The sequence below is a fragment of the Danio aesculapii genome, chromosome 15 (genome assembly GCF_903798145.1).
Source record: "Danio aesculapii chromosome 15, fDanAes4.1, whole genome shotgun sequence".
NCBI classification, from domain to species: Eukaryota; Metazoa; Chordata; class Actinopteri; order Cypriniformes; family Danionidae; genus Danio; species Danio aesculapii.
The window spans coordinates 19743824-19767078 of NC_079449.1; the positions used below are offsets into that span (position 1 = coordinate 19743824).

The 23255-nt window shown below is 34.3% G+C and overlaps 1 protein-coding gene across 2 annotated transcripts; it reads right to left on the reverse strand.

The window, feature by feature from the left end:
* Positions 1-70: 70 nt before the first annotated feature.
* Positions 71-18327, reverse strand: clip3 (CAP-GLY domain containing linker protein 3). 2 transcript variants are annotated; one of them, XM_056474285.1, is made up of 14 exons: positions 18226-18327; positions 14459-14607; positions 13407-13546; positions 10122-10215; positions 9775-9936; positions 7939-8057; positions 6519-6755; positions 4987-5122; positions 4725-4871; positions 3885-4019; positions 3668-3791; positions 1594-1658; positions 1215-1287; positions 71-1091 (listed from the first exon to the last, which is right to left on the reverse strand). In XM_056474285.1, exons 2-14 carry the CDS (start codon positions 14586-14588, stop codon positions 1037-1039), a joined length of 1617 nt encoding a protein of 538 aa, XP_056330260.1. In that variant the 5' UTR covers positions 14589-14607; positions 18226-18327; the 3' UTR covers positions 71-1036. The 2 variants fall into 2 exon arrangements, with proteins under 2 accessions (XP_056330260.1, XP_056330259.1); XM_056474284.1 differs by having other exon boundaries at positions 71-1094.
* Positions 18328-23255: the final 4928 nt, after the last annotated feature.

The window sequence follows — 23255 nt, forward strand, 5'->3', positions numbered from 1 at the left end:
TGCTGCCCTATTTTTAACTTGATTCTGCGTTTGTTTAATAATAACAATAATAATAATAAAAATAATAATAATAATAATAATAATACAGGATAGTCATGTAATGATGGTCAAATTTGGTACTGAATAGTAATCCAAAAGTACTTAGAATACATTACTTAAAATAAGTAATCTATATTATTTTACTGACTACAATTGTAATTAATAACAGACTACAATTCATAAGTAATCTACCCAGCACTGATTATTGATGTATGGTGTACATTATTTTGGAACAAAAATCTTCATGGATCATGGAGCTTGCGCTTTGGTTTTGTGGTAGATTTTAAGTGAACGAAAAGTGATATAGTAGCATTTAATATTTAAAGCAGGCCTCTCGCCTCATTTCAGAGCAGTTTTATGACCCCAAAACGTGCCCATGCCTGCTTATTTCATGCAACATATTTTATATTTGAATCTACACACTTAAAAGTTTCACTAGATGGTGAAAGCATCGGGCTTAAATGGTGAAAACCCTGTTATTTTTTCACACTGGCAGCATCAATATTTTCAGACAAGTTGAGGTTGTTCACAAACAAGATGTCACCTACTACTGTAACCCATTTAAAGGCATTAAAATGTAAGATTTTATGCAATAAAATACTGAAAAGTAAGACAATAAAGGTGCATAATACAGCAGCATGTTTAAAAACCTAACCAAAAAAAGCACCTTTACAAATTATAATGTATCATGACTATACTACCAAGCTTTAATACTGCCAATGTTATTTAGCGAAGGGAAAAAAGCAGATAAAGAGATATGAATGGCTTTTAGTGGGGGTGACTTTCCCTTATTTTGATTTCATAAAAGATTGTTCATCTATAATTCGATCATCGGAATGCAGGACGTTAGTTACTTGTCAAGGCACTATTTTTTTGCTATTGAATTGCCGTCAAAGGGATGGGACAGCACAGATGATTAATGGAAGTACACAGAGCGCGGGTGATAGGTGGAACGGAAACAGGAAAAGAGAGAGAAATAAAGATGTGACCGGTGACTTTAGGACTGCATTTCCGCACGGAGCATCCAGGGAAACCAGCAACAGAACAGCAACCTGCTACAACACAAACAAATCATGAAAGTAAAATGCTGCTTAATCTTGCAACACAGTCAGGATGCATTATATATTCACAGCTGCAGCCAAATGGATGTGTTTGTCTGCGGGACACTAGCCTACCTGGATATGGAACTTTCAGATGTTATGTCTTTCGGAGATCGTACCGCATTAAAATTACGCTTCGGTTGAGACACTGTGGAGAAGAGGAGGAATAATCAATGTAGTCGTGCGCCTGAGGACATCATTTGGGACTGTGTCATCCATTCATATGCATATTGTATGACACATATTGCATAATAAGTATTATGTTTACTTTCCACATGCAATCATGCATAGACAGTACACATGGATGGAGCGCTAAATATGAGCTACTGGTGGCTTGTGAGACCCTATTTGTGTGAAAAACATGATGCTTTGTACTGCAAATAAGGAGAGATCACGTTTTTCACATCAGAACTGATGGGTATTAGATGAACATGCTCCTTATCGTTGTACTTACTAGTCACCTGGTGGACTTTCTTCACTAGCGTCCCGTCTCCCTGGGGATCTTTGGGCCCTCCAATTCTACAAGATTAAATGATACTATTATTAAGTTTTGGAGAATTGATCTGAACATTCAAAGTGTCCCTGTTGTTCACTTTTAGGAATTTCCTTCTCATTTAACTCCAGATGGTTTTGTGTTTTTCTTTGTGCACTTTTTCAGTTACCTTTGTTCAGAAACTCTATTATTATGCTTTTATAAATAGTAACACTTCATTGCAAATGCTAATCCAGGAACACAGAAAGCCAGTGGTCAGCTCATGTGATTTAACCAAGAACAACAAAACAGATGTACTAATTGTCCTGTAGTAATGTGACAGTGTTATTTTAGTGTTACTTGTATAATAATATAGGTTTTATTAATATTTTGAATGACTTTTATTTATTTCGTTAGTGTTTGCTATTTTGTTTAACCCTCAAAATGGTGAAATTTTCTAAATGTTTTGTAATGCTTTCTTCATAATATCGCCTTTTGTGTTCAACAGAATAAAGAAACTCATAAAGGTTTATTACCACTAGAGCAGTGGTTCTCAACTGGTTTGGCCATGGGACCCACATTTTTACATGGTCATCAAGCCACGACCCAAATTTTTAGGAACTATAATATAATTTTAGGAATTATAATTAATTTGTGTTTATTTGTTATCATACACAAGTAGTGACAGATAATCATAAGAAAAATAGTCTTTAAAAATAGTCCACAGGTTTGTCCTTGCAACTGGGATGTTTGGTTTCTAAATGTCGCTTTAATTTAGAAGGTTTCATGCTCTCTTGTGAGAGCACCTCACTACATATGAGACACTGAGGTTTAAGCTTTTTTTGTCGTCGATATATGTTAATCCATACTTTACATATTCGGGGTCGTACTTGCGCTTCGACAAATTTGTTGCTATAATTAAATGAAATTTCACATGTCAAACGGTACGGTTGTAACGTGCGCATGTCAAAATAAAAGCCCGGTATAAGCAAAATAAGTTAAAAATAAAACTTGTTGTTTTTTTAACCACACTCCGCGACCCATTGAAAATGTTCCCGCGACCCACTTTTGGGTCACGACCCACCCACCAGTTGAGAAACACTGCACTAGAGGGTGAGTAAGGCCCAATCCCCATTATACCCCTTAGCCCTTCCCCTAACCCCTACCCCTTGTTTTGTGCATTCTCGTGAAGGGGTAGAGGTGTCCCAATTCTCTTTAGTTTGAAGGCGTAGGGCTAAGAAAAAGGACTAGATACCCCTCGAAACTGAGATTTTTCAGGACTACACTTGAAACCAAGGGGTACAAATATTTCCTATAATACACCATCTACAACGGCAGTATGGCTGCACTCGGAAGTCAGGAGATGCAGAAATTTGTATTTTTTTGTCATTATTAAGAATTTTTACAACAAACAAGCATAGGTTTTACAACAAGGTTTTTAAAAAAATGCTAAAATTCCAAACGCAAAATTTCGCTATCTGTAATCCCTAATAATAACTCCTTTATAGCAGTCCAACAACATACTTTCACATTCTGTCCCTCGATGACACTCAAATACCCTGTCAGAAAAGTCTGGTGGCTGGGAATGACCTTTTACAGTGTCTGGTGTAATGTTAATGTTGTTTTTGTGTGTTTACATAGATAAATATGGCCACAGTGTAAATACACAGTACAGTTACGAGCTTATTGCCACATTATATCATTATGATAACATAATATATGCCTTCAGTGATTTCCTGAAGATAAATACCAAAAATAACGCAACTGGAATAACTACAGTAGTCGCTGTTGTCGATCTCATATGAAGCAAGAGATTGCGATGACATATGATGACATGTTCAGGTGTTGTAGTGGTGTCCCATTTCTTAGGGGTAAATTTTTAAGGCCTTCTCCTTCACACTCTGTTTTAAGGGCCAAGGGGAAGTGGTAGGGGTACAAAAATAGAATTGGGATTGGACCTAAATAGTGAGTAAATTTTCATTTTTGAGTGAACTATCCCTTTAAGTTTAAATTTCCTTTAATTGCCGTATTTCTGGTACATGTTGAAGATTTTTACCTCTGAACACGAGATGGTGGTGCAAAAACTCCATATTTGGGCAAACAGTGGAAGTAGCGTACTCCAAACACACTGCCATCATGCTTTCCGGTGGGCTGCTCCAGTTCAACACCAAACCAATATCCTGAATGCACACACATTGTCCATCCAGCATTAGAAGTTTCATCACATATTTAAAAATGCCCATTTTGTACATTAATATGTAACATAAACACACCAGGAGCAAAGTCAGTCTTTCCGAAAAAGCGGACAATCCCTTGTTTTTGTCCTGCCACCAGCACTTGATCTCCAACCTCAACCTTCACTCCATCAGGATCCAAACTGACCCCAGACAGGGACTTCTTTCTTGGAGCTGTAAAAGAAGAAATTCAAATGTAAAGCTCAGACGACTAACTTCAGAAATACTGTACACTTCAAAATGAATGATTTCCAATAATTAAGATTTTTTCATGTTATTGAAAGAAGCATTTTATTGGACTTATTGATTGAAGATGTAGTAAAACAGTAATACTGTGAAATATTAATACATTTGTGACATGGTGTTTACAGTAAAGCCACAGAAGAACTATTTTAAGTTTCCTAAGGAACTTTTTTTGATGTGAAGAACATTTTAAAACTTTTAAAGAAAATATAAACATAAAAAATAATATGAAATTTTTTTTAAAGAACAAAAAAAAAAATCTTATTTTTTTATCATTTAAAAGAAAATGCTTGCTGTAAAGCATCTTTTTTTCCCAATGGATGATTAAAGTTATTTATGGAACCATTATTGATGCCAATAAAGAACCTTAATTTTTAATATTATAAAATAATTTTTCTTTTTTTTATGAGAACAATTTCAGAAAGATCATGTGACTGGTGTTGTTACAGCTGAAAATAAATCTTTCCATCACATAAATAAACAACATTTTTAAACATACTCAAATATAGACGTCTTTTATGTAGCAATAATATGTGACATAAAACGTAGATCTGACAACAATCTGACAAAGGCCAAAAAAAAAAAAGTATTTCATATACATATTTTAAAAGGATGGATACAGACATTATTACTCACTCTTTTCGCGATCTTTCTCTTTTTTCTCCTTCTTGATCTTGCCGGTTACACGGGACAGATCCATGCGAGGAGTTTTTGGTGTGGAGGTGACTGAAGAAGGGGTCTGTTCAACAGCTTTGCTGATTTTTGATACAGGAGCAAAGATCCCTAAAATAAAAACATATAAATCAAATATTTAACTCTTCATTTATGACTGCTGTTGTCTTTATGGTAATTCTAAATTCTAAATGACTATGAACAAGTAATATAAATAAACACACACCTTGCTTTGCGGAGCAGATAAAATAGCGGATCCCACCCACACTCCCGTCATTCTTGCCCTCCGGCTCGTCTAGCTCAAGACCAACCCACTGGCCACTAGCGAACTCAGTGGTGCCACAGAAACGCAGTGTGCCAGTCTGCAGGGGAAAGGCAATCATTTTAAAATATTCTCTAAGGGCTTTTCTATATTGAAATCTATGAAAGCCTGCATGTTCCCACCTCTGAATAAAAAAAGAAAAATGTTGCTGAGACTTTTTATCTCAGAATTGTGTGATACAAACTAGCAATTCCAAGTTATAAAGTCAGAATTCTGAAATAATTGCATGACGAGATAGTCTAAAGATAACTGACATTGTTTTTATAACGCAATTGTGACTTTAGAACTTAGAATTGTGACTTTATTTCTCATATTTCTGGCTTTATAATTCAGAATTGTGGCTGTATATCTCCATATTTTGGCTTTATAACTCAGAATTATGCCTTTATATCTGAGAATTGTCCCTTTATATCTCAGAATTGTGACAATAACTCAGAATTGTGATTTTATATCTCAAAATTCTGGCTTTATAACTCAGAATTGTGCCTTTATATATCAGAATTGTGCCTTCATATCTCAGAATCTTGACTTTATAACTCAGAATTGTGATTTTATACCTCAGAATTGTGACTATAAATCAGAAATGTGCCTTTATATCTCAGAATTCTGCCATTATAAATCAGAATTGTGATTTTATATCTCAGAATTGTGCCTTTATATCTCAGAATCTTGACTTTAAAACTCAGAATTACGCCTTTATATCTCAGAATTGTGACTATAAATCAGAATTGTGATTTTATATCTCAGAACTGGAACTATAAATCAGAATCGTGATTTTATGTAATCGTGACTTTATAACTCAGAATTGCGGCTTTGTATCTCGTAATTCTGACTTAATAAAACGTTTAAAATTTACATCTCACAATACTGAGAAAAAAGTCAGAATTGCGAGTTTGTATCATGCAAATTCTAAGATGAAAAGTTGCAATAACATTTTTTTTATTATTCAGAGGTGGGAACGGGCTTCCATAATAATCTGATACGTAGAAAATATGCAAATTACAATTATGACATCAAAGTTCATATTTGTATTTTACATATATAAAATATCATATAGGCAACACTTTTTCATTTTTTTCAACCATTGGAATAAAACATATGTACAGTACATGAATGTTCAAAAATAAACATACATATAAACATACATCCACATATAACATACACATAAGTATTTTGGTTTTGTATTTTTTTGTATTCTACATAAACTTTATACACAACATTTATACACAGTGAGTCCTTATTAATGGTTTGACAGCAATAAATCATATTTGTTCATATATGGTCTTATGGACATATATATTAAATGATAGATATTATATTGCAGTATATATATGTACATATTTGTAATTAAAATTGTTGAAAAATTTCTATGCAGGTTCAGATAGATTGCATCCATTCTAAAGGCTTTAAACACATACAGACTCTCATCAACTCGCCTTTGTTTCGTCCAGCACCACACGGTCCCCCAGTTTGAGGCCGAGGGAGGAGAGCATGAGGTTTCCGGGGATGTTGTCGTAGTTGGGCAGCGTAGCGCGGGGGAGATTACAGCTGAGAGGAACTGCATCCAGCAGCAGCTGTTTCAGCTCTTTAGCCACCATTGCGGCCTCAGCTTTATCCAGACTCATGTCCATGGGGTCTGGGACAACCTCAGCAGGGTCTTGACCTTTATCATTCTGTAACATGCAGATCATTTAAAGGGTTCAAATAATGCCTTTTTATTGAACTTTTTAACTTAAGTGTGTTATGTAGCTGTTTATGTTTTGTCACATACAAATATATTTTTTCTGCCTAAAATAAAATGTCTAGATTGAATGTCTACATCACTGATGTGTGTGTACAGTACTGTATATAACTGCATAATTCCACCCAAAAGTCTATATGCAAAGAAAAGGTTTAATTGTTGTTCAAGTGCCATGGAGGCACACCTGCTGCATCTCAATTTGCATAATATCCTCCTTAAATAGTAATCCAAAATACAATTAGTGTTGCCCAAATTGTAGTATGTTTAAAAGAGTCACAGTGCTATTTCTGGTCGAACACTCTCTTAACAGTGTTGTCCTAATGGTCTGATATGGATCTTAACGGATGATATTGCCCACAACACATTGTGGGTTTTACGTTAATTCAATTAGAACTACAAACAATGGTAAAAGTGATAAAAAAGACAAACCTGAGAGATGTGATAGACCCAGGTTTAAGTGAAGAGTATTATGTACAGTAAAGGGGTTTGAATGATTAATGACTGTCTTATGATTATCATTATCTTAATGATTATCTAAATATATAACTTCTCGTTATCCATGTTACATCTGCAACAAAATTAACTTTTATATAGAGACATTTGTTCTTTAATTTTTTAATGCAGAAGTATGCAAAGACGAAAGATGCTCATGATATTACAAAAGATTTCAATTACAAATACATGCTTTACTTTTGACCTTGAACTTTAGGCTACACCAAACTATTAAGCACCACAACCATTTTTTAATGTTGATAAGGAGAAAAAAGTGCACCAAAGTTGAATATTAAAATGATTTCTAAAGGATCATGTATAATAAAGCTGAATAGCTTTGCAATTACAACGAAAAGAATGTTATAAATATGTTAAAAAATAATCATTTTGAAATAAAATTTTTATATTTTATTATTTTACTGTACTTTCCAACCTTAGTCTATATCTGCCCATTGTTTTGATGCATAATTAAGATCATAACATAGTTTGGCTACTAATCTTAAAATTCTGAATAACAGGCCTACAAAGATGTCTGAGACATTGATTTAATATGAGCAGAGTGGATTTACGGCAAAGCCAATTAGGCTGATTGAGTCGAGGGAAGTTTAAATCATTCTGCTCACTCTGACAGCAGGGTTGGCTCCGTGCTCCAGCAGACACTTGACTGCACCCAGGCAGAGGTTGGAGGCGGCGATGTGCAGAGCTGTGCCATGATAAAAGTCACTGCAGGTGGAGTTCAGCACTGTGGAGAGAAAAAAAAGCAACAGACATGTTAAATGACCCCTTACTTTATTCATGGAAAATGCAAAGAGTTAATAATATTGACAAACATTAATAACATATTTTGCGGATTTGTTCCTAAAATAATTAAACAATATTTTCTGAGTATGCTTTTATGTCGGTCCTTTGGCTGGTTTAGACTTTTCATAGACAAATTTGACTCAACAGCCAGTAGGATTGTTGTCTTGATAAATTATTCATTGATTCAATCACTGATTCAAATAATTCATTCAAAAAGCTGATTAATTTAAAACAAAATCAAGTCTTTTTGAATGGTCATTGAATCATTGATTAAAATGATTTGTTCATAAACTGATTCACTGAGAATGGAAAAAACTGCCGTGTAAGTCAGTAAAACTGAGAAGTAATCTACAGAAATTAATTCTGTTGTCCAAACAGGACAAAAATATATTGTGTCTAAAATATAACTCAGTCAATATCTTCGTATCATAGTTGTTGAACTGTAGCATTAAAAATATCACATCTTAAGAGCTCATAAGATCCTCGAGCCCTGGGCTCCCTTCTGTTAGCAAGGTGAGAGGAGAGTTTGAGCTCAGTTAGATATGGATGAACTCCCCCGACTTATTTCTGGCTAATGACAGATAAAGGGATGGCTAAAGAGGGATATACGGCTTACAAAGAGTTGGACTGTGATGCCAATTTAGAATTGTCTGATTGGTGAATCATGTGTTAGCTAATGCGGGACGAGCCGTAGATGATCATAAGCACGTAATCCTCTTGAAATTAGTTTATAAATAAACTTCACTTATGAACGAATATATACAGTTGAAGTCAGAATTATTAGCCCCCCTGAATTATTAGCCCCCCTATTTTTTCTCCCACAATTTCTGTTTGGCAGAGAGACGATTTGTTCAACACATTTCTAAACATAATAGTTTTAATATCTCATTTCTAATAACGATTTTTATTTTATCTTTGCCATGATGACAGTAAATAATATTTGACTAGATATTTTTCAAGACACTTCTATACAAGTGACATTTAAAGGCTTAAATAGGTTAACTAGGCAGGTTAGGGTTATTAGGCAAGTTATTGTATAACGATGGTTTGTTCTGTAGACAGTCGAAAAAAAATTAGCTTAAAGGGGCTAATAATTTTGACCTTAAAATGGTTCATAAAAAATTTAAACTGCTTTTATTCTAGCCGAAATAAAACAAATAAGACTTTCTCCAGAAGAAAAAATATTATCAGACATATGTGGAATTTACTTGCTCTGTTAAACATCATTTGGGAAATATTTAAAAAGAAAAAAAGAATCAGAGGTGGGCTAATAATTCTGACTTCAACTGTATATAAACAAAAACCCATACAGTAATTTTTTTTGAGTTCAAAACTTATTATAAGGCCATCCTAATAGGCGATTTTGAAAATGACAGGCATAATCAATAATGATAAAACAACAATAATGATATTATCATATACAAAAAATAATGCACACCCCTAAAAAAAGCTAATACAAAATACTCATTGTCCACTACATAATTTCCTTAAAAAATAAAAACACCTGCCATTTTCTTAATTATCAAGCGCCTTATTATTTTCAACCTTAGCGTATTAATGAGAATGTGGCTAGATGGTTTGAAAGAGCACCTGGCCCACTGAAAAGTTCAGATCATGCCACGAATACAAAAACAAACCCAATCACAGCTGGACGTCACCTTTAGGCTTGGAGGCTTTCAGCAAAATGCGAATCAGTTCTGGCACGTCGAAGTAAGCGGCATAATGGAGGGCGTTCATGTTAGTCCAGCGACTGCGCAGACTGACATCGGCTCCCTGAGCTAACAGCTGATTAGACAGCCGCAGCGCTGCCTCAGGGTCGCCTAAGAGGAAAACACATTATTACTATAGATTGCTTTCATTATGTTGTCAAGTTTGAAAATGCACCGCATGCAAGGTTTGAGCTATTGAACGATTTACAGCAAGAAGTTTTTCAAATTTTAATGACCTCAATTAGCAAGAATGTCAGAATTGTATTATGGATTGTGACCTCCAGCCATCAACTCACCGACTCCGTGAGCCCCAGCTTTGCAGCAGTAGTGGAGAAGAGTCATGTCCGTCAGGCCGTCGCGGTCATTGACGTGGCAGCCTCGCTTTAATATCTGTAAACGAGAGAACATGAAAAGTTGATCAACACATGATGGATTTCCATGCATCTGGAATCCAGTTCATAACTAATGCAGACTTGCAGGCAATTATGGCCTTGAGTAGATGAAGCTTTTTCAAAGCAAATGGGCACTTTCAAAGCTGGACGAGGGCCATTTTAGTGAAATGCACTCTAATGATGAAAAATTACATCAATTAATATTGATAATATGTGATAGAAATAATTGCTGAGTCATCTTTAGCATCACATTTTCTTAATGTACAGTAGCCATTTTGTGGAAACTTGGGAGATGATGTTTTTTTGTGTTTGTTTTATTTGTTTATACAGGGACAACGTACAACATGACATGTTGTGCCAGAGTTAGCTATAAAGCTTATTTACATCTGTAGTCCCTGGGCGGGATGTTGTAACAAAAGTAACAATATTAAATTAGAAAAAATAGCACAATACACACTAACAGTTCATACATAGGGTGCGAATTACAGGGGGGTTTGGGGGGGATTGACCCCCCTAATTTATGCTTGATCCCCCCTGAAGGAGGTTAAAACAAGATGTATGGGGGGGGGGGGGGGGGTGGTCAGTTCTTTAATACAGAAAAAAAAAACTTTGATCTGTATTTTAAATAATAATGTTAATAAATAAAATATTAGATAATATAAATATACATTTGACCACCCATATAGCAGTTCAAATCATTGTTAATGCATAATTGCGCTAATCAATCTATTCAAGAAACAAAGTCTGAAAGTGGCACCAACAGACATCTAGTGCATCAACAGACATTGTGTTCACTAGACTTTGTTGTCTCGTAAAATAGGTGTTTGTATCTATATTTAGCCTGAAAATAAAATCAAATTAGACACATAGTTTGTAGTTTAACCTATAGTAACATCTGAAATAGTTAATCAGAGAATACTGTAGGGCATAATACACTAAATATCCCTCAAAATGCTGAAAAATTAAATATGTTTTATTAATGAACTAAATGTAATTAAAAATTAAATGACTGAAGCATGTATTACACAAACTAACCGAAATAGTTGATCCCCCTGATCGTCAATGTATAATTCGCACATTGCATACAATACACAGTCAAAATCAATAAAATTAAATTAAATCAAATCAGTGATTACATATTTTTGATCTTCCTTAAGCCAAAGTTTAGGCACAATTTGAAAAATATTAAAATTTGCTTAATATTAATAATAATAATTAAAAATAATTTGCTGATTGTCATTTTTAGTCAATAGTTGGCAAAATCAAGTCAATTTTAATATTTTATTTGCACACCAAAAGAGAACAATTTAAAATTGTGTGACAATTTAAAATTTGTTTTAATAAATTTTCAAAATGTTTTTAATCCTCTGTCTGAAATTTCCCTGCTCAAAATACTCAAAAAACTAAACGTCAAGGTATTTTTTTGTTGGTCTTTTCTGACAGCTAGACTAGTTCTGGTTGGTTCTGGGAATGATTATTTTCCCTTTAGTAAAAACCAGCATAAATCAACTGGTTTAAGCTACTCCCTTCACGATGGTTGTAAAACCTTATGAACTTTCTAACTTATGAAACCTCTTACTTTGATTACCCATTACAGTTCCTCCGGGTGCTCCGGTTTCCCCCACAAGTCCAAAGACATGCGCTATAGGTGAATTGGGTAAGCTAAAATTGTTTGTAGTGTATGTGTGTGAATGAGAGTGTATGGGTGTTTCCCAGTGATGGGTTGCAGCTGAAAGGGTATCCGCTGCGTAAAAAACATGTGCTGGATAAGTTAGTGGTTCATTTTGCTGTAGCGACCGCAGATTAATTAAGAGACTAAGCCGAAAAGAAAATGAATGAATGAATGAATGAGTTCAGCCTCACCAGGGCAGATTGTGGTGGGCAGTGAGAGTTCAGAGAGAATCTGACAGGTGGAGCTGATTTAGGGCAGAACCCAATGGGCAGATCAGTCAGATGAAGGAGGCTTATTACCGCTGCCATCAATCCCTGCTGTTCCACTTCCTCTAGGGACACCCTTCGAGAGCAGGAAATCTTATCCTCTACACTGTTAACCATTTCCAGTAGAATCTACCGTGACTTACTGGCAGCAGTTCCCCAGTAACTTACTTTAAATCCATTACAGGAAAAATACTGTACTTACATTTACGGCACCATTTATTTAGCTGTATACGTATTTACAGTACTGTATATTTTTGCTGTAAAATATACAGTAATTTTTACAATGCAACTTTAAAATACAGTAATTTTCCCCAAATTGTCCTACAGTATAATACAGCTCATCTTACAGTTACTTATAGCACTTTAGATAGTGTAAAATATCCAGTAAATGTCAAAATACAACTTTAAAATACAGTAACATACCGCATAACTGCCCTGCGGTATATAGAGCTCATATTACAGTTATTTACAGTACTGTATATATTTACTGTGAAAAATACAGTAATTTTCACAGTGCAGCTTTAAAATACAGTAACACCAGTGCTTAATTTGTAAATAGCGAGGTCCTGGAACAGATCGGGGTAATGGATCCAGCATGTTACCAGAAGAGGAAGCGGTGTACTGTGGTACTGATAAATGTCAGTGGATTTGTTATTTTAAATTATATGAATTTCTAATTGAAAATAACAATATCATAACATTTATCATAACCACAGTCAAATTGTTTTGGCAATAGTTAATATAAAGCTTAAGGGAAATGTGACTGTGCAGTATTTTTGGATGGCAAAATAACAGATTATTTCAAATGCCTGTACATTAAAAAAAGATTTAAAAAAGCACATTTGCTCAGACAATTTTCAAAAAGTTAAGAGAGTTTTCAACAAGTATAAAATCAACTCGTGGATTGGAAACCAGATTTAATCACCCACTAATCAATAGGTCATATTGCAGAGAAATAACCACAGCTGAAAGAAACTCAATACATCTCTCTATGCCTTCAGACAAGGCATTTATTTATGGTTCACCACCTTCTTTGTTCATTAAAAGAATAGTACCCCCCAAAATGAAAATGTCCTGTCTATTAAGTCACCCCCAGGACATCCTACTGTATAAATGACTTTCTGTTTTCAGCCAAGTGAAAAGAAAGGTTCAGGGATTCCATGATTTTTGTTCATCTAAGTAAGGTGGCAGGTTTTAACATGCATAGAAAACATTTAGAAAGCTAGAAAAATCTTTCAAGCAAAGACTCACCTCATTGCCTATGATGTCGATCTTATGCTGAACTTGTGGAACCCACTGACGGATAATGGCAAACAGTTCTGGAATTGTTGTCCGGGGGTCTGTCAGAATCTCCATGCAGGCCGGATCATTGGGATCAAAGAAGGTGAACGCTGAGACAGAAGCAAGTAAAAAGCAGGATAGAAATTTAAACACTGTAGGATGGAAATTAAAACACTGTACTTTTTTACATTCAGCTACTGTAGTTCAGGATTTACAGCAACTACTGAGGAGGTGGGGGTAAATATAGTAAGGCACCATCTGATTAGTCAAATTTAGATGGACAAGATAGATAGATAGAACCAACAATGTATAAAATAAATAAAATTTATCGCACATCTATACAGTTAAATTATTAGCCCCACCTTTGATTTTTTTTTCTTTTTTTAAAAATTTCCCAAATTATGTTTAACAGCAAGGAAATTTTACAGTATGTCTGATAATATTTTTTCTTCTGGAGAAAGTCTTATTTGTTTTATTTTGGCTAGAATAAAAGCAGTTTTTATTTTTTTAAAACCATTTTAAGGTCACTATTAATAGCCCCTTAAAGCTATTTTTTTCGATAGTCTACCGAACAAACCATCATTATACAATAACTTGCCTAATTACCCTAAGCTGCCTAGTTAACCTAATTAACATAGTTAAGCCTTTAAATGTCACTCTAAGCTGTATAGAAGTGTCTTGAAAAATATCTAGTCAAATATTATTTACTGTCATCATGACAAAGATAAGATAAATCAGTTATTAGAAATGAGTTATTAAAACTATTATGTTTAGAAATGTGTTGAAAAAAAATATTCTCTTCGTTAAACAGAAATTGGGGGAAAAAAAATAAACAGGGGGGCTAATAATTCTGACTTCAACTGCATATATTGCATATACAGTTATACAGCCCACCATTAAAGAAATGTTTGTGAAATGGAAAGGTTCTTTAGATGTTAAAGGTCCTGCATGGAACCATCAATGCTAATAAAATTCTTTATTTTGAAGAGTGCAGTTCTCAACATAATATCTGAGAAACCCACCATAGTCCTTGGGCAGTGGAGCCTGGGCAGCAGGATGCACCATGGGCTTCTTGCGGGGCTCATGAACAGGGCTGATGAATTCAGAGTTTGGCTGAGCCTCTTCCACATCGGAGGTTTCCTCTTTAGTCATTCTGCTTATGTAATTGGGCCTGGACACAAATTGCATAGTTAAAAATAATAACCATACGCCATGCAGTTTCATAACTTTCATAAAAAAGAAATGACAATTGACAAACTTGACATTGTGAAAGCAAAGTGATTTCAATGTTTACAAGAAGAAGGAAACAGATGTAAAACTGCACAACAATACTGTAAAAAGCGATTAGTTGACCAGAGTAAACTTGTTGCCTTATAATCATTAAGTAAACCTATGTGCATAATTATAAAAGTTAATGTAGATTTAGTCATTAGGTTTACTGACTTATAAAATCAAATTGTTGCTTTTAAGTCAACAGGTTTACTTACTTTTTTAAACAAATCGCTTTTTACAGTGCAGGAATATACAGGACTCAATCATGTAGCATGGACAGCAATTTATTTGTTTGTTATTATAATGACATTAAAAAAGGCTCTTAGTATTCTTTTGCTTGATCACTGCTCAAAAACAGTGAGAAGAATAACTGACAGGGAACATATGAGCATCCACCTTTCCCCCACAGATATCCCCCCCTGTGAGGCTCTAAGTTTAGCAAGCAGTCTGACGGAGCGGGCGAGTGACTCACTGCTTCCAGTGCTGTCTAGAACAGAGGAGAGAGCAGACTTCACCAGTTTCTGTGCCATCTTACTGGAGATTAACGCTAAATAGAAGTAATTGCAATTTACTTTGATGTCTCAGACAGACACCCATAACTGCATTCTGCTAGGTCAGCTATCAGAATTACTCACAATGCAGTATATTTCTGCTTAAAGTGAAATGAATGTTTACTGTTAAATTATTCACCCTCAAGCCATCCAATATGTAGATTAAATAGAACATTATTTACAACATTATTACCTTTAATCAACGGTCTCAGCAAACAGTCATGAGCACATTCCCAACAATGAATGAAGCTTAAAATAATAATAAAATATTAGGAAGAGACAGATTGTTTCACTTCATAAAGTGGGTCTTTTGTTTTCCCTGTATATCTCAAAGTGATGGTGACCATAGTCTTGCATTTCATGAATCACCAAGCACCACAGTTGCGTTTAAAATCATATTTAATGTTATACTGAAGAAAGGAACTATTCGTTTAATCTGTTTAACGATTGCCAAGTTTGTTTTATATTCAATTATTAAAATAATTTGAAAGTGATCCCAAATATATTCCAAGCAGACAGTGAGAAGCTATTTAGCATCATTTTAAAGCAATATAATATCTTATAATACTATAATAATAAAAACAAATAACTTTACAGAGTGGTTTACCACAGAGTCAGATAGTGAGGATCTTTAAAACCAGCTTTGACTGTATGCATTTATCTGTAAAAAAAAATATGACAAGTCATGATAACAAATGTTTTTGTAACAAGTTAAGCAGGTTTAAACAAAATTTTCAGAATTTTTCAAAGCTTAACTGTATTATTTTAGTCAGATTGATTGATGTAAGTTAAGATAAATACAAATTTCTTTTGATTGAAAAAAAATCTGCTAATTTTATTATTTACAGTGTATATAGAATTATTTCAAGGACTATATGAAATGTTGTGTGACACAGTGGTGCAGTGGTTAGCACCGTCGCCTCATGTAAGAAGGTCACTGCTTCAAGCCCTGGCTGGGGCAGTTGGCATTTCTGTGTGGAGTTGGCATGTTCTCCCCATGTTCACGTGGATTTCCTCTGGGTGCTCTGGATTCCCCCACAGTCAAAAGACATGCGCTATAGACCATTTAAATGTGGTCACGTCATTGCCCATGAACATTTCCTGCTTGTTATCAAACTATTTTATAACTGTAACAAGAGGTAATCCAATCATAACTTAATGTTAAAACAGCTATCATAACATTAGTTATTAATATGGGGCTCTTTTTGGATTCTCACAAGCTATAGAAATTAAAAATGGAACACAGGAAATATGTTGGGACCATTGTTTTTGCTTACATCCCTCAAAAGGGTCTATAGGTGAATTGGGTAAGCTAAATATGTGTTTCCTGGTCCTCTAGGTTGGGGGTTGAGCATTGGGATAACAACCCACCTCATAAAAAGATGTTACGAAACACCAATATGATGAAGCTCAGTATCAACTTCAATATTAAATGCCCCTGGGAGTGAGATTAAATAAGTATATGAAATGTCATAAAGCTTATTTTCCATAAAGAGTAGCATTAAATTTCAGTCAAGATCTATTGACAATGGGAGAACATCCACTTTCTGCCCCAAAGAAAACATCCACTGTCTTCTACAGAACATCCCAAAGACTTTTAAGTGTAGTTCTGGCTAACTAGTGGCCAATTTATATCTAAAAAATTAAGTGTTCTTTCACAATTGCCTGATGAATCTTGGCTTTATGATTTTGAAATGTCACGATGGGACCTGTTTTGACATGGTTGTTTAAGAAATTAAAAAAGCTTCAAAGCATCAGGGTTGCAAAACTGCCAAACATTCGACATGGCAGACACATTTTAATCACTGCAATAAAAATCTAAACACAGGCTAAAAATTTTCATAAACCCAAGCAGCAACTTATCCTTGGTTAGGCAGTTTATTTAATCTTTTTGACTATCAATATAAAAATGTCCGCAATACACAACCAAGTAAATATTGAAAACACACTACATCTCAAATACATGATCCAGAAGCAGCATTTGAATTAAAAACCATATACAGTAAAATCAAAATACAGTTCAAAATTTTTTAAATCCTGCACAATGTAATCCATCCCTCATGCTGCTTATTTTATAAAACGTCTACACACTCAATAGCTGATCTGTTCTGAACACATTTTCATCAGAGCAAAGATCAAAGTGAATACAAGCTTCAGTATCTCTCACTCATTTTAATAATACATAATGTATTCCTCTAAAGGTTTTTAATTGCATCTGGAATATGACAAGCTCACACATGAGTTGCTTGTGGTGCTGCTTTCAATGCCCATGTATTGCAACAGACTGGAGAAGATACTGATGCTGTTTGATTACAAAGATGTCAATTAAACAAAAAGATCTCATTTGTATGTTTTGCTACGACCCCTTTAATCAGAATTCATTTTTGAACATTATTTTCGTATCACCATTTAGATATAGTCTGGAAAGCTTTCTTAGTTTCTTAAAGGAAAACAGACTGTGTTTTTTTCATAATGATATAATAAGTGAGTACAGATACTGTAAATGATATAGTCTACATGTTCATTTTACGAGGGTAAAACTGAATTAAATAACAACATGAAAATGTATTTCTTCTAATTTACGTACACAACACTAAGAAATATATTTAAAGCATATCTGAATAATTTCCTAAGCATCATTAGCCTTTCCACCAAAAAAGGGGCGTATTCAGAAATGAATCGTGCAGAAATGAAACTGTCACCGTCTTTGATTGCTCAATATTGAAATAATTCGTCGATTAATAAGTCGCAATCGAATAAAAACGACCTCTCGTGTAAAAGCGAGCGCATTGTGTTCTCGTCTCCTCTTAAAAGGCATGTCAGTCTTGCCCTGTGTCAACAAGAAAACATGGACGCTCCATCACGCAGCACATGAAAAACAAGCAGGCTGTTTTTCTCGCGTGGAGAAACAAAATGGCCATTTAGATTTCGCCAACATCGTTCTTGACATATTTCATCCGTCTTACCTGACAACAAGCCTCGAAATCGCGATTTGGTTTCCTCTCTTTTGTGAGTCGTTGTTGTGCTATGGAGGATGGAGAGGATGCTGCGCCTTGTCCTTCTCTCTGCTTGCGTCACGGATGTGATTCACGGCTGGACCAGTCATGGGACCACTCTCCTCTCCGCATCTCCTCAACCGAACTTGACGTTCATTCTTAAAGGGCTTGCTAGTTGAGCCTTCAAAGCTTCTCCGTCACATTTGTCAAGGCACCTGCCTGGGTATTTAAATACGAAGGATAACATGGATACTAGATATAAACTTATTAATAATTATTATTTAATGGCTGGGTAGGTAGGCTATGTTAAAGAAATTGTATTGGCGGTCAATAAGCATATCTAACGTTATAAACGTTTAAAATCATGGTTTAAATGAGCGGACGACAAGAGTTGCTAGATCATATAAGGTTGTGGCCGGAAGTTAACGAGAATTGTTTATATTAATTATTAAATTTCCCATTAATTGTATTTTATTAACCTCGACCCCCAGCCCGACCTTAAACCCACCCGTCAATTGCGTAAAAACAGTAGTTGTACCTAGTATTAATTATGTTATTTATTAATTACCCAATAAATTTTTTTTTTTACGTCTGCACCTAACCTAACCCTAAACCCAACCGTCACAGTACTGTAAAAATAAAAATTATTGTTATACAATGTCATAAACAATTCTGCTATTTTGATGTGCATATGCATAGCTGTATCCCATCTAGAAGTGCTGGAGGATTATGGAAATGTTTGGATAAAATAATAAATAGTTGAATTAATAAATAAAAAATATAAAAAATAAATAATCAAATGGAGTATTACGATAATCACAGCAGTAAAACAAACAACAGAGAACAGAGAAACAAACAAATAAACTTTGGAATTAAAATAACCTTTATAGTAGGCTACTTATACAAAATAGACCTAATAAATCATATAAATATAAAATATAAGACAAATATTCTAATCACATTCTATTTATATTAATAAAATAAGAAAAACTATCAAAAATGTTATTAAAATAAATGGTTAGAACTGAATTATCCATTCAGATGATATTAATGAATAGACAAATCATTCATTCATTTATTTTCCTTTGGCTTAGTCTTTTTATTAATCTGGGGTCACCACAGCGGAATGAACCACCAACTTATCCAGCATATGTTTTGCACAGTGGATGCCCTTTCATCTGCAAAACAGCACTGGGAAACATCCATACACACACACACACACACACACACACACACACACACACACACACACACACACACACACACACACACACACACACACACACACACACACACACACACACACACACACACACACACTACGGCCAATTTAGTTTATTCAAATCACTGATACCGGAGCACCCGGAGGAAACCCACACGAACACAGGGAGAACATGCAAACTCCACACAGAAATGCCAACTGACCCGGCCGGGACTCGAACCAGTGACCTTCTTGCTGTGAGGCGACAGTGCTAACCACTGAGCCATTGTGTTGCCTGAATAGACACATCATAATAAAAAAAAGTAATTTATATAAATAAAAAGGGGGATTAAAACAAACTAATACAATTCAAATGATAAACTATTTAGATGAGTGGTTGGTTCTTTATAAGAAACCATATTGATGGCTCTTGCATTATAAAGTGCATTGCCAGAGGATTATTGTATATGGGATTTGTGGCATGTAAATTGTTGAAAAACTCTGTTGTAAACAATATGTTTCGACTGGTTACAAAATAAATGCTTTAATGTCTTTCTATGGGGTAACTAATGGTAACTAATGTAGCTAAACATCATACTTGAAAGTGAATGTGCATGTAAAGATGAACAGTCAGCTGTGGACAGCCTGTCATTTGTCAAAGCACAGACACTTTGTCTTCACATCAGTTCTATTGACTTGTTATCAGCATTGTGAAATATGTAATATGGATATGACATTGGCATCGACAAATGCATTATATGGTGTCGTAGTTGTATTGGTTCTGTTAGTGCTGTGGTAGAGTCAGAGAAATGCATGTTGCGTTTGGACAGATGCCACCAAATCTATGCAAAATATACTTCAATCTGATGTCAAAAAAGCTGAAGTACTTCCTAAGTGGCAGATTTCAATATACAGAAATTTTAGTTTGACATATTTGACAATATAGGCTGTTTAAAGAACTCACAAAGATGTACTGTACACTGTTAAAAAATGTATTTACCACAAAGAACATAGAACCGTCTTTATTGTAGAAAGGCTCTTTAGAATATTGAAATGCTCATCACACTACAAACCAGTTCTTTCAAAAACTCTTTATAGAAAGAGTCTTAATGGATGTTGAAACTGTACCTCTGCTGATAGCCTACTGTGAAATGTCAAACCACCGGAGCTAACACTCATAAATTGCTCATTTAAAATACAAATCACCTGGCAGCTCAGTGTGGTAAACTAACAAGTTGCATTACTCATTTTAACCTAACAGACTGAAAATGAATGAATGAATGAATGAATGAATGAAAGAAGGAAGGAAGGAAGGAAGGAAGGAAGGAAGGAGGGGATGAAGAAAATGAATGAAGGACCCAGAAATCTTCCATTTCCACTAGAGAAGATTTAATGCTATTTCTGTAGAAGGCAGAATATTGTGAAGATAAATGCCCACTTTACTGCTGTTGCTCAAAGATAAATAGCCTGTTCACCCTCTGAATTGCTGACTGAAGCACATTATGACCCATACCTCTATCATTTAAGTCAATTACAATAGTTTTACATGAGAACTGGTTTCTGAAAAAAAATATATTTCATCTGTTTTTCTCCTAGCTCAGAACAAAAGCATGGCTCTGCTGGCAAACACTTGCATATTTTTGTTTAAGTTTAATTTAATGTATGTTTAATTTAATTTAAGTTGTTTTACAGTTTCACACACTAAATTGTTGCTTGTACTACATTGTAACTTAAACATTGTTTTTCTCATAAATAGTTATTTATAATATTTATAAAGATATATGTATATATAATAAATCAAAATTTAGGCATCTATAGTACATTTTCATAGCACAACATTGCAGTTCAACAGTTTATCATTTGAATACACATATAACATTCAAATGTACATCAAACTGGTTATTTTTTCTTAGCTCATTAAGATATATAGCTCTATTGTCACAATTTGGTTGGAAATTACTACTGTGGTGATTATTTCTGGATATGAAGGCTTCAAAGAAAACTGTGATTATTATTGGTGAAGAATTCAGCGGCAGAACCATCTATCCTCTTATGAGGAAGTCTGCTCTTGGATATCGTGAGTTCATTGTTTCACAATCATTAGCCTGTTTGTTTGTAAGTACTAAGTTGTGCGCAAGTGTTGTGTCCACCGGTAGACCCCGATGGAAGGAGACATACAGATTTTCTCTTAAAAATGGGCCGCAGGAGCATAGATGAACGATTCAAGATGATTTTTATTCAGATAAAACAAAGGACAGACAAACTAAAAAAGGTCACCCAGGACCACGAAGCCAATCTGTATATTGCACAGGTAAATTTTTAGCAGTAGCCAAAAATACATTGGGTCAAAATTATTTATTTTTCTTTTATGCCAAAAAATCATTATAATATTACATAAAGCTCATCCTGCATGAAGATATTTTAAACAATTCCTGCTGTTAATTTCTTAAAACTAATTTGCATTGCTAAGCGCTTGATTTAGACAACTTTAAATGTGATTTTTTTAACCCTCAGATTCCACATTTTCAAATCATTGTATCTCAACCAATTTTTTTAATATTTACTTTAAGTATGCACCAATAAGAAGCTTGTTTTTCAGCTTTCTGGTGGAGGATATATATGATATATGAATCTCAATCTAAAAATATGACACTTATGATTGGTTTTGTGGTCCAAGGGTCACATATGACAAAGGATGCATAAGCAAAACACTAAATACTTATTGAACAGCTTTTTGCATCTAGTACAACAGGTTCAGGAACCAAAAGAAAGTGATTGACATGAAGTGCATGAGTGCGATTACATCCTAAGACTCACCTCATCTTACAGAACATGCTGTGAGTTTTTACAACACTCTACATTTCTGAAACTTGAACTTTTTGCTATTCTTTTCTTCATTAAGTTTTTGCATTCATTCCAAAGACATGCTGTTTAGTGTTGTGAGCAATGTGGTCTGCAGTATTGTTTTTGGGAATCAGATTTGCAGTTTAAGTCTCTCCTTCAGACTGTAAATAATTACTTCACTATCTTCTGCTGCAGTTATTGGACAGGTGACAGGTATTATACTTTTTGTTTTTTAGGTTTTTTATATATTACTGTTAAAGAGTCTGTGGTGCTTACAAAAACATGGTGATGTGAAAAGTAAACTTGAATAGAGATTTCAAGGATCAATACAATAAAAGTCTATAACAGTTTTCCATACATTCAAGTGTGTTCTGCTTAGTTTTTTACTGAACAAAAAATAATGAGAAAAAATAATAATCACACATTTTTTGTTCTCTGATTTACTGAAACAATTTGCTTAAATGTATTTCAGTGTATCAATAACTTAAATAAAATACAGTTTAATGCTACATTCTAATTGCCATAAAATATAAATCAAATACATAAATTAAATCTCATCGATATTGGGTGAAAGAAATAAAACCAATACACACACCATATCAAATCTATTAATTTAAGGTCTTGTCTTTTAGTCATGTTATATTATACCATATTAAAATCTATTTGTGGTTCTGTTTAAGACAAAGCCGATTTTTAGCAGTCTCACATTATCCTTCAGAAATCATCTTATCATTCTGACATCTGTTTATCATTGTTGTTGAAAAGAGTTTTTTTGTGGAAATGTCTATATTTTTAAGGATGAAATGAAAGGTAAGAAAAAACTGCATTTATCTAAAATAGAAGTCTTGTCACTTTATAAATGTCATTACTCAGTGCATTAAATATACGTATTAAACTCAAGTATTATTCAAGCCCATGCAAACACACAGAAATGCCAAATGTAGGGCTCGAACCA

Excerpts from the sequence above, each read along its gene's own strand:
- clip3 (XM_056474284.1), bottom strand. The coding sequence starts at position 14,588 with ATGACTAAAGAGGAAACCTCCGATGTGGAAGAGGCTCAGCCAAACTCT. Across the intron at positions 6,756-7,938 it reads GAGCCAACCCTGCTGTCAGA|AATGATAAAGGTCAAGACCC; the intron begins GTGAGCAGAATG and ends TGCATGTTACAG. Across the intron at positions 5,123-6,518 it reads TGGTGCTGGACGAAACAAAG|ACTGGCACACTGCGTTTCTG; the intron begins GCGAGTTGATGA and ends TTTCCCCTGCAG.